The sequence below is a fragment of the Euprymna scolopes genome, chromosome 13 (genome assembly GCF_053919585.1).
Source record: "Euprymna scolopes isolate OS-2025 chromosome 13, ASM5391958v1, whole genome shotgun sequence".
In the NCBI taxonomy this organism is placed as follows: domain Eukaryota; kingdom Metazoa; phylum Mollusca; class Cephalopoda; order Sepiida; family Sepiolidae; genus Euprymna; species Euprymna scolopes.
Genome location: NC_136494.1, coordinates 115,022,083 through 115,033,864, shown reverse-complemented (window position 1 = coordinate 115,033,864; position 11,782 = coordinate 115,022,083). Strand labels below are relative to the sequence as shown.

Genomic DNA, 11,782 nt, shown 5'->3' with positions numbered 1-11,782 from the left:
GCTTAATTTATGTTTATTGGAGACTTAAAATATACTTTTCACCGATTTTAATACAAGCATTGTTTTTATATTTTTGCAAGCAATGAAAATATAGTACAGGTGTGTATATGTAATAATTAACGTTTTAACGCTAACTATGGGGTTGCAATACAACACCAGTAATCTGTGATCTGATAATATTCTAGACTATGCATAATAATCAATGCAATCGTGTCAATATGTGTAGCTCACAGAATTAGGAAATAACGGATTGTGAATTTCCAACGAGAATTGTGTATCCATTAAAAAAAAGCGTTTTATGATTTTTTTTATTACTATTACATGTGGGGAATGATATACTAAAAGTTTACAAAAATTTGATCATCGCAAATGTCCTAACTATGACATCATATAACGATGATAGCCATTGCACTAAAAATAACCAATATTTTCATATTTCAAAGTTGTAGCTGTTGTTACAGGAGAGTTTGCATTTTTTGTACTATATATTTTGATATGACAATTTTTATACAAAGTTTTATACTAACTCCATTGACAGGCGAGACCATGACGTCATCAATGACGTACTGATATACATGTACATTTCTAAAGATTATAGAATACACAGCTAAGCAAATAAACATTTATTTTTACAACGTGTTATTGTACGTGTAAAACGCTGAATAATAGCAATAAAAAATGATTTAAAAAATTTAAAAAAAAAACCCCACAAAATATGACTTCAGTGCTATCAGCTAGACTCGAAACCGCTACCGTAACAAATTTTATAGATTCTCAACCTAAGAAGTTACCGTGTGTGTCACTGTCAGTAAGGTAATAACATGCTAAAAATAAACTAACATAAACTTACAATTGTTTGCGCATGCTTAGAAGACAAATTTAAGTCGGCTTACGATTGGCAAGTAATGACTTGTATCAATGTTTACCCCGTTTTAAGCCTTGCACAGCTATTTTAACCGGCAAAAGGCCCAGAAAAAGCGGACCACATAAAACTGCAATTACTTAAACCACCGAGCGTCGCTTTGTGACTTTTCGTTTCGAGAAGATACATTTTGAAAAATATATTGTGACAGACAGATAAACATAAATCAAAGACAATTGATGGATTATAGACAATTAATTACAGACAATTAATGAAAGGAATTTTATATAACTAGAATAGACAGATATTTGATGGTCATTAATAAATAATGGTTATTTAATTAAATTAAGGTTGTTCGTAAAAAAAAAAACTAATAGTTTATTTAACATATTTTAATGCAATCAATGTTTTTATATTTCAGGACGGACAAGCAAGAGTAGTAAAGGTTTGTATATGTAATTTTAATAAATTATGATTTCTATAACAAAGCGGCGCCATTATACAAAGATCTATTGAAATGTACATGTCATGGCATCGATATTGATTGCTTATGGCATGAGGAAATAGATGACGATATTCTTAAAGTGATTCTGTGTAGTCATTTATGAAATAAAAGAAGATCTCTGTTTATACTGGTGATTCTAATGGCGTCAAAATGACAAATAGACATTGTAATATGAGTCAGGAAAGACAATAAGAGTTCAATTTGTCTGGCAAATAACGAAATAGACGCGAGAAAAACGAGTGAAGCGGTTTCTCTTTAAAATACAGTATGAAAGGTATTTCAGAAAACCTTTCCAGAAAATAACAGCTGAAGATCTGATTCGTACATTACGTAACAGTTATATTAATGTTTTAATATTTATTTTATGCAATATAATACCCGAGAGACCGTTATTTTACGGGTCGTGGGAGTGCTACATTATTTCATGCAGTGTGTTTTATGAAATAATAGCATGGCGTTGCAAACCACTCTCCAGCTTTCAGAGTGCATTTTAGTACTAGTCAGGTGTAACGTTGCTAACCTCGATGATCCTAGAGAAACTGATGTTGCAACGTGATTAAGCCGTAATATACAATGTATAATTTCAAAGATATTAATTGATTCTATAAAACTTTACAAAACGAAATTTAAAACCTTAAGAGTAAATGTTACGAAATACAAATACTTTAATAAATGGAATAAAACACTTTTACTTTAATTCATTAATCTGTTTGTGAAAAACTTTAAAACTATTTCTTTATATAATATTTTTTTTACTTGATCCATTTGAGATGAGTAATTTGTATATTTATTTTATTCATTGGCAGAGTGTTATCCCCATCTTCATAATTGTTATTGTTTCACATGAAGAAGGCCAGAGGATGAGTTGGCTGAAACGCGGCGAAACAATAAAAACCATGAAGATGAAGATAACAGTCTTCAAACAAATAAAATAGATCTATTTCTTTAATTTGTTAAAACAAGAATTTTCTTTGATATTTTAGAGGAGCGTACAGGCGCGGGAAAAGGTACGTATCTTTCATTACTTTATTTATATATTTGTAATATAATTATATTAACTAGCATTTGTTAGTCATGCAACTCCATAAGAATTGAACCATGAAGCTACTAAACATGTACATGATGTTAATGCCAAGTAGAAATTTTTGAGATCCTCCCCTTAATTCTATGAATATTGCGATCTCAACTACGACGCAGAAAAATGTCTCACATGTCGTCAATCGTTGCGGGAATTATTCCAATAACGAGCGTGAAGCCCAGCTTTGTTGGACTGTAAAATACGCTTAACTATATTTTAATTGATGCAGATTTTATATTTATTATTACAAAGAAAATTCTCTATTGAATGGTATACATATAGTACTGATTTTGAAGGTGTACAAAATGACTTGGGTACCATCAACTAGAATCAAAACCAATATATAAAACGCCCCAATCGCGTTTCCTACGGTTTAAGCTAACCTGACAGATACACGAGAAAGATTTTAAATTAAACGAATTCTATTGTTAAATTTGTGCACACGCAAAACTAATACAAATATGCTAACCAATTCAAATGAACATTTTGCATTTCAGCTTACTAATATATTTCTATGCGTGTTATTCATCCATTCAAACAGTGTTATGTTACCAGTAGTTTAATAGTTTATGAGTTAAATATTTACACTAACAGACACATACATCATGTATACTTTTACTTTTTTATATAGATTTCTTGGATATATGATATCGTACATTTTGGTAATTCCTAATGAAATCCCCCCCCCAAAAAAAAACGGAGAGAGAATGAAAGAATCTCTTCATTGAAATGGAATTGATTTAATTATTTCATTTTTTAAACATTGTTGAAATGATTAAAATAAAATAAATGTTTATTTGCAGTTCCTATGAAATTGAATAAGAATCAAAATAAGAATGTGACATGACTCCTTTGAAAAATATTTTTTACATTATTACGTTGAATAGCGACCCACCATGTAAGGTCAATCAAGGTCTCAAATTCCGTACAAGTAAATAAAATTATATCTTATTTTTACATCCTGAATTTTACTTTTAATATCATTACTCGGATTCATACTCTGCATCACAGAAACAGGTCAAGTAAACACCAACGTCTATAAAAAATCCGCCTGACGTGACATTTTCGTGAACTATGAGTCGGCACTGCCTACACAATCAAAAATAAATTATGCTACAAATAAAACAAACCGCATTCGCAACAGATGCACGAATGAAATGGAAAATATCACCTACATTGGAAAATTCCATCAAATCCTTTATTTTTCTTTTTACATGGGGATCACCACTTATCAAGGCCCAGAAGCCACTCAGGGATAAGGGTTATTTTGTGTACAATAATCAATGGGATAATATCGTAGTAATAGTTGGTATTGGAGATTTGATAAAGTGTCTTACATAAAGGAGGCGATTAATCAGGAATTTGTTTATGTTGGACTTGAAGATGTCCAAGTTGTAGTCAGGTGGGAAAACAAGCAAACGGAAGAGAATTCCACAGGCGTGCACTTCTCAGAAAAAAAGCTATGTTCATGGAATCTACGTTTTGATTTAGGTACAGATAAAGAGTGGAGGAAATTACTAACAGTGGTTTTAGCTAGACGGGTGTTTATCATGAAGGATTGGCAAGGGGGGACTAGAGATTGGAGCTCGCACGGGCACTTGCCATGGAAATAACGATAAAACAAAGACAGGCTTGCAACGTCTCTTCTGTGGGAGAGAGGTTGCAGGGAAGAGAAAAGCCACTAAGCCACAAAGCCACGAAGCCACAAAGTCTATTTTGTACTTTGTCAAGGCAGGATAGGCTAATTTTTTGAAGCTCCAGCCCAGATGTGGCAGCAGTACTCCATCTTTGGGCGTACTTGGCTTTTATAGAGATAGAGAATTGCATCAGTAGTGAGATATCTTCTGGAGCGATAAAAGGATCCCACCTTTTTCCCAGCGGCCCAGGCAACAGGCTTGATATACGTGTTCCATTTCAAATCAGGAGTAAAGGTCAAACCCAGGAGCTTGTCAAAACATGAAGCCTCCTCAAGACGAGAGCCATCCATTTCAGTTGATGCTAGATGAGGAACAGAGCATGGATGGTGTAAAGTTAGGATCTTGGTTTTAGATGCATTAAAAGTAACTAGCCATCTCTCCCCCCACTGAACCACGCGCTCAAGATCAGAGGAGAGCTTTGTCATTTATGGCCTTTGATGTGTTGCCGAAGATGGTCGTGTCATCAGCATAGATGTCAACGAATTATTTAAGCATGTGTTTTGGGAGATCATTGATGTAGACCAGGAAGAGAGTTGGCCCCAGGATGGACCCCTGGGGGACTCCAGCATTGATACTGTGGGCCTCTGATTTCTGCCCATCAACCACTACTCTTATGAACCTATCAGAGAGAAATGATTTAATTATTGAAAAAACATTTCCAGTTATACCGTAGCTGGAAATCTTGTGAAGTAGGCCCTTATACCAAACCGTATTGAATGCCTTTGATATGTCAAGAGCAATTGCCCTAGAAAGGAAGCCTTTGTCGAGAGATTCACTGTTAGCACATCAGCTGTAGATCTAGCAGAACAGAAACCATATTGCATGTCACTAAGGAAGTTATTTCTACTGAGGGGGTTGACTACTTCTTTATTTAATATGGATTCTAGTAACTTAGTCATGACACAAAAGAGTCTTATTGGTCTGTACTGAGAGGGAGATGACTTATCACCTGAGTTCTTAAATACAGGGCATACTGACGAGGTTTTCCAGGGTGTTGGAAAGCACTTCTCCTTACCTACGACTAAATGGACACCCCGCAAAAACTATACAACACATTAATACATTTAAAAGAAAACAAACAAACAAAATAACAAACACATGGTTTTTTTAACTACAGCCATACGCAAAGCTATTCGCAAAGAGCAACTAAACATACAACTCGCACACACTGGCCCACGTTAACACAGCACCTATCTAAAACCCAAACTACATCTATGAACAAACCATGCTCATTAGATAACTGCCCCATAAAAACACAGGGTTATGCGAACGCACATATTCAGTATATCAAATCCAACGTAAAATCTGTAAGGAATCATACTTCGGAAATTCAATAAGACCGTTACATATCAGAATTAAGGAACACATTACGACCAAAACATTATCTGTCTACAAACACGTGTCCGGAAAACATAATCCCGACAAAAACATAAACGTGAAAATTTTAGCAAATAATGGAAATCAGGGAAACCTCAAATTAAAAGATTCAATATTGATTGAAAAATTAAAAGCAAAAATTAATAGTAAAACAGAAAAATCTAACATATTTCTAATAAAGAACCAATCAGACTAACTACCTTCCTGATACGATCTCAGTGATAATTCATACAGAAAAAAAAAGAAAATAGAAGAAGAAGAAGAAGAAGAAATACCTACCTTAACAACTACATAATCTAAAGAAAAAAGTAATACCTATCTTAACACCTACATACCTACATAATCTAAACAAATTATTTAAACTTTGAGATTTTGGATTAATAATCTAAAAAACAAAACAAAACAAGCAAAAAACAAAACAAAACAAAACAAAACAAACAAACAAACAAACAAACAAACAAATAATAAAAAAAACACAGCCACTTTACAAGTGACAGCCAAGAGAATGGATATGTTTCTCTACTGACGATGAGTTATGCACCCGAAAGGGCCTATGGAATAAATAGCATCCACAGTTGAAAAAAACACATTCAGGCGAATAGATTAAAACAATTTATTGAATTATTTATTATCCATGACTACCCCCCCCCGAAAAAAAAAGCAAAAAAAAAACAAAAAAAAAACAAACAAAGAAAAAAAAAAAACGGAATAATAAAATACCCCCGTTTGGACCACCTAGTTTATTTAACATATTTTAATACTATCATTTTTTTAATATTTCAGTACGGACATGAAGAACTAAAAAAGGTATGTATATGTAAATTTAATAAATTATGATTTCTATAAAAAAAGGGATACATTGTACATATACATTCGAAATAGTGGTCAAAAAGAAGCCTCGTTTTCAAATTTTAGTTCGTGCACATTTTTGGAGGAGGAGCTTGCCTCGTTTTCAGCACATGTCTCTGCGGACATTTTGCGTGTATATATATATTTTTTTTTGTTTACATTTTTTAGAAGTTCCGTCCTCGTAATGAAAGTATTTGTAAAAATTACATTTAATTTAGATATTTATTGCGCACAAATATTTTTTTGTAGGGGGAGGGGGAGGGTGTGTGTGAAATTAAATATAAAGTGGTCAAAAAACAAATATATTACATATTGAAGACTAGATAATCGCTCCAAAATACAATTAGATTACAATAAATTAAATACTAAACAGAAAGAACGGTAAATATTTTTTTTGTTTACATTTTTAAGAGATTGATCCGGACGTAAATAATAGCGTTATTATTTAAAAAGCCATCTCTAACATAGGAAGGGGAGGGTGTTTTGTTAGGTGTATCAGAATTTTTGTAGGAATTTTTGACACTCCTAACACGAAACTGCGAATAAAATATAAAAATCTCGTAATTTCTCTGTTAAAAGTGGGTTATTTATTTTCTTTATGGATTATACTTCCAAAATAAACTATTAAAGTTGTTTTAAAAGTAATAGAAATATTTATTTTTAAAAAACAGTAATGAATTTTCCGAACGTTATTTGTTTTTTTTTTAATGGAACCTTGGTCCTTGCTCCTTTAATTGAAAAAAATGTTAGGGCTTGAATTAAATTTTTCGAGGAGTTATAAGCTTGGAAAGACAGGGGGTCGAATAATTCACGCCTCCCATTTTGAAATGTCTATTAAAAAGTAAATAATTAATTTATGTACCAAAGTCTTATATATCACAAATTGAAGAGAAAAGGTCAATAAATAATATATTCATATTTAAAACAACAAAAAAAGAACTGTTTTTTAGAAATTTACCCGTAAAGTCCGAAGTTTAAAACCTTTAAAAAAAAAAAGCACGTTTTTTTTTTTTAAAATGAAACCTTGGTCCTTGCCCCTTTAATTAAAAAAAAAATTAGGACTTGAATTACATTTTTCGAGGAGTTATAAGCTTGGAAAGATGGGGTGGAATTATTCACTATTTTCACGAAATTTCTGACACACCAAGTGTTTTGTACTTATTCTATACTTTAACCTTACAATTGAATAAAAAAAAAACACATCATAAAACATTAATTAAATTTGAAAAAACGATTTAAAAAATAGCGCGGATCAGTAAGTGCACTAGCACCGAAGTTTTTTGTAAGTGACAATTAAAAATTAAATACTAAATACGTAGTAAAAAAAATGGTAAATATGGCCTAGTAGACCAGCACACAACCTACCTTAAGAAACTTGTTTTCGAGGGATTTTCGGGTGTGCTGAAAACGAATATCACATTTTCACGATATTACAAACACTTTTCCGCATGTTTCATCCAGTAATATACGCGGCGGCCATAGTTGTTCATAAAATACTTAACAAAATCAAAATTCTCGCTGACAATCACTTTTACTGATATAAAACAAAAGTGCTCCGTCGCTCTGTATTCCAAGATTATTCAAACAACCTGATTAGAATAAACTCTCGTTAAGCCTCAAGAACAACGCACACGCGCGTGGATAAACTTTTCCGCTTGAATGCTCACATGTGTTCATAATTGACCAATTTCATTTTCATTCTTCCAGTAAATGACGACTTCGAATTCCTGAGACTTCTTTTATGTCTATATCATACACTTTTCTGAAATTTTTAAATTTATATCATACACTTTTTGGGAACTTAAATTTATATTATACACTTTTCCGAAACTTCTTTTAAATTCATATCCATCGACTTTCTGAAACTTTATCTTTCTGAAACCTAACAACTTCCAATTCCTGAAAAAAAAAAAAAAAAAAAAAAAAAAAAAGGCTGAAGCGCAGATTGTTTATAGAGCTTTCCGTGAATTGTCACTGATGTCAATGGGCGCAACCTTCCGTCATGACATAGAGGCTACTCTAAAGTTTGCCTGGAAGGTGAGCATACTCGCTCGATGAATGAAATGCTGCAAATGTGGAGAGGAGATGAATACAGTTAAGGACTCTAGACTCCAAGATAATTATGTCTGGTATTGCGGAAAAGGATGCCAAACTTATGTCAGCATTCGCAAAGTCATGTTTAAAATCTCATTGCTATTAGTACCTTAAAAATAATTTAATTTAACGGCAAGGTTGAAGATTAGTTAACTCACCTCAGCGTAAATTATTTTTCCCAAATTTCACTCTTATTAAATAAGCACTCAAATTCTCTTAATTACATAAAAAACCCTTCTGAGCATGAGGTTATTTCACTTTTTATTTTGCTTTTTTTTTCATTAAAAAAATAACATTGGTGGCAAATATGTAGTTTAGCGGCGTAAATTATTTGACAGACAAAAATTATAAAAATTATTTGTTTATATAAAACACATTATTAGACTCTAAGGCTGACATAAAACCAGAATAAAAAATTAATTTTTATTATTTTTTTTATCATTTTTTATTAGACCAAATGTACGACACTCAAGGCCGCCATATTGCTTTTAAAATTTGGCCTTTCTAAAGTTTGACAGATTGGCCTTTTTAAGGTCAAATTTAGCCTTTTTTTGCGCTCTTTAATGGAACCCTGTTTCCACCATATTTTTTTGTAATGAATGAATAGCCCCCAGCCTCCTAATGCCCGCAAAAATAAATATGATTTCTTTCATTAAAGAAATTATTTTGAGTAAAATGAATAAAAAATGCTGGAAAAATATTGGTCAAATCAGCGTATTATAAGCACCCCAACCTCCCCATGTTAAAAACGGCTTTCAGAATAACCCCCAACCTCCCTATGTTAAGAACGGCTTTCGAGGTTTGGAGGTATTTATTCCGAAAGCCGTTTTTGACATTGGGAGGTTGGGGTGCTTATAATATGCTGGGGTGCGTCATAAAAATTGACCAAAATATTTTCAATAAAACAAAAATTTATATCGAATAAATCGTTAGGGTTTGTATTTGGCAGAATTCATGTGGGCACAAAGATTCAAAACCATGGACGATAAACTTTTCAATTTTTGGCATCAAGCGTCTCTAATGTAAAAATAAAATAATTAAATTTCACAGATTTTTTAACTGTTTTACTTTATTTTCTCGTGTACCTATCCCTATTTGTTTTCAGGATTGAATAAACGATTTAAGCGATGTCTTATATCAGTAAAAGTGTCAGAGAGAATTTTGATTTTGTTAAGTATTTTATGAACAACTATGGCCGCCGCGTATATTACTGGATGGAACATGTAGAAAAGTATGTTTACAATATCGGGAAAAGGTGATATTCGTTTTCAGCACACCCGAAAATCCCTCGAAAACAAGTTTCTTAAGGTAAGTTTTGTGTTGGTGTACCAGATTTCTTTAGCACGTATTTAGTATTTAATTTTTAATTGCCACTCACAAAAAACTTCTTAAAAATGTAAACTTAAAAATGTAAACAAAAAAAAATATTTACCGTTTTTTCTGTTTTACTTGTATTTTGGAGCGATTATCTAGTCTTCAATATGTAATATATTTGTTTTTTGACCACTTTATATTTTATTTCACCCCCCCCCCCGCTCCCAAAAATATCTAAATTAAATGTAATGTTTACAAATACTTCCATTACGAGGACGGAACTTCTAAAGCATGTAAAAAAAAACAAAAACAAAAAAAAAAAAAAACGTACACACTAAATGCCCGCAGAGATATGTGCTGAAAACGAGGCAAGAAGCTCCTCCCCAAAAATGTGGCGAACTAAAATTTGAAAACGAGGCTTCTCTCTGCGAAGAAGAAGCGGGGTAGTAATTTTGGCCATCTTGAATTCTTACGAGTCGTAAAAAGTTAATATTTGGTATGAAATAAAGAGCGTTTAAAAGTACTTTAAAACACTAATAAATGATTCAGGTTGGTTGCAAAGTAACTTTTATAGATACTGTTAATATTTCTTTATTGTATATTTTAATTTTTGACCATTTTTTCGAATCTATGTGTACAGTAATACATCTCCTAAATGTCATTGAGTCAATATTGGTGTATGAGAAATAAAATGACTATATTTTTGAAGTGCAAAATGATTCTGTGCAGTCATATATGAAATAAAAGAAGATCATTGTTTATATTGATGATTCTAATGGCGTCAAAATGACAAATAGACATTGTAAGATGAATCAGGGGGAGACAATATTAGTTGAATTTGTCTGACAAATAAATGAAATGGGCAGGAGAAAAACGAGTGAAGCAGTTTCGCTTTATAATACTGACTAAAAATGTATTTCAGAAAGCTTTTCCAGAAAATAACAGATGAAGTAGCACTAATGCGGCATCACCTAACACTTATATCAATGTTTTAATAATAGCATAGCGGTGAAATAATACCACAGCGTTTCCCATTCCTCTCCAGGTTTCAGAGTTCCATTTAGTACTAGTCAGATGTAACTTTGCTAACCTCGATTGCCTTAGAGAATCTGGTGTGGCAACGTGATTATGACGTAATATATTATATATAATTTCAAAATATTAATTTATTCTTTAAAACTATACAAAAACGAAAGTTAACGCCTTTAGATTGAATATTACGAAATACAAATACTTGATGATTGAAATAAAAGAACGATTGACTTCATTAATCTGTTTGTGAAAGACTTTAAAACAATATTTCAATAATATGTTAAAACAAGTATTTTCTTTGATATTTTAGATCAAAGAACATCTGACAGCAAAGGTGTGTATCTTTCATTGCTTAATTTTGATATTTGTATTTCTAATCATATTAATTGTATTTGTTACTCATGACAATTTATAAGTATTGAACGCTAAAATTATTAAACCTTATATAATATTAATGCCGATTAGAAATTTTGATAACAATTTTTATTTAATCGTATAAATATAAAGATCTTAAATTCGGCACAAAAAATGCATTACATCACGAGAATAATTTTAATAACGTGTGAGGTGGGCTGACTTTGCCGGATCGTACTGATTTCAAAACTTCAAAAAAATGACTTCAGTACCTTCAGCTAGAATCGACACCAATATATTTAACGCTCTATCCGAGTTCCCTTCCGTTTAAGCTTACCTGGCAGATAGATAAAACTGATTTAAAATTAAACGAATTCTTTGAATAAAATTGCACATGCGCAAAACGAATAGCAAGATGGCGGCAAATTGAAATGAACATTTCAAGTTGTCGATATATTTCTGAACGTGTTATTCATACGTTCAAACAAAGCTATTACTTGTTATAAACCATCATTGGTTTATGATTACTAATAGAATTTCAGAAATGAAGAATAATTAAACCATATTTGTATTGAAATATAGGATAGTCATTTAATTATTTGCAACATTTTAAAACTTTA

The 11,782-nt window shown here is 31.9% G+C and overlaps 1 protein-coding gene across 11 annotated transcripts in view; it reads left to right on the top strand.

Moving 5' to 3' along the window:
* Positions 1 to 11,782, top strand: part of LOC145292153 (uncharacterized) — a 95,893-nt gene that overhangs the window by 13,135 nt on the left and 70,976 nt on the right. For all 11 annotated transcript variants that reach the window (XM_080138282.1, XM_080138283.1, XM_080138284.1 and 8 more), the window contains exons 4-7: positions 1,284 to 1,307; positions 2,351 to 2,374; positions 6,303 to 6,326; positions 11,119 to 11,142. In XM_080138282.1, coding sequence (XP_079994408.1) covers positions 1,284 to 1,307; positions 2,351 to 2,374; positions 6,303 to 6,326; positions 11,119 to 11,142 — 96 coding nt within the window. The remainder of the gene's footprint in view (positions 1 to 1,283; positions 1,308 to 2,350; positions 2,375 to 6,302; positions 6,327 to 11,118; positions 11,143 to 11,782) is intronic.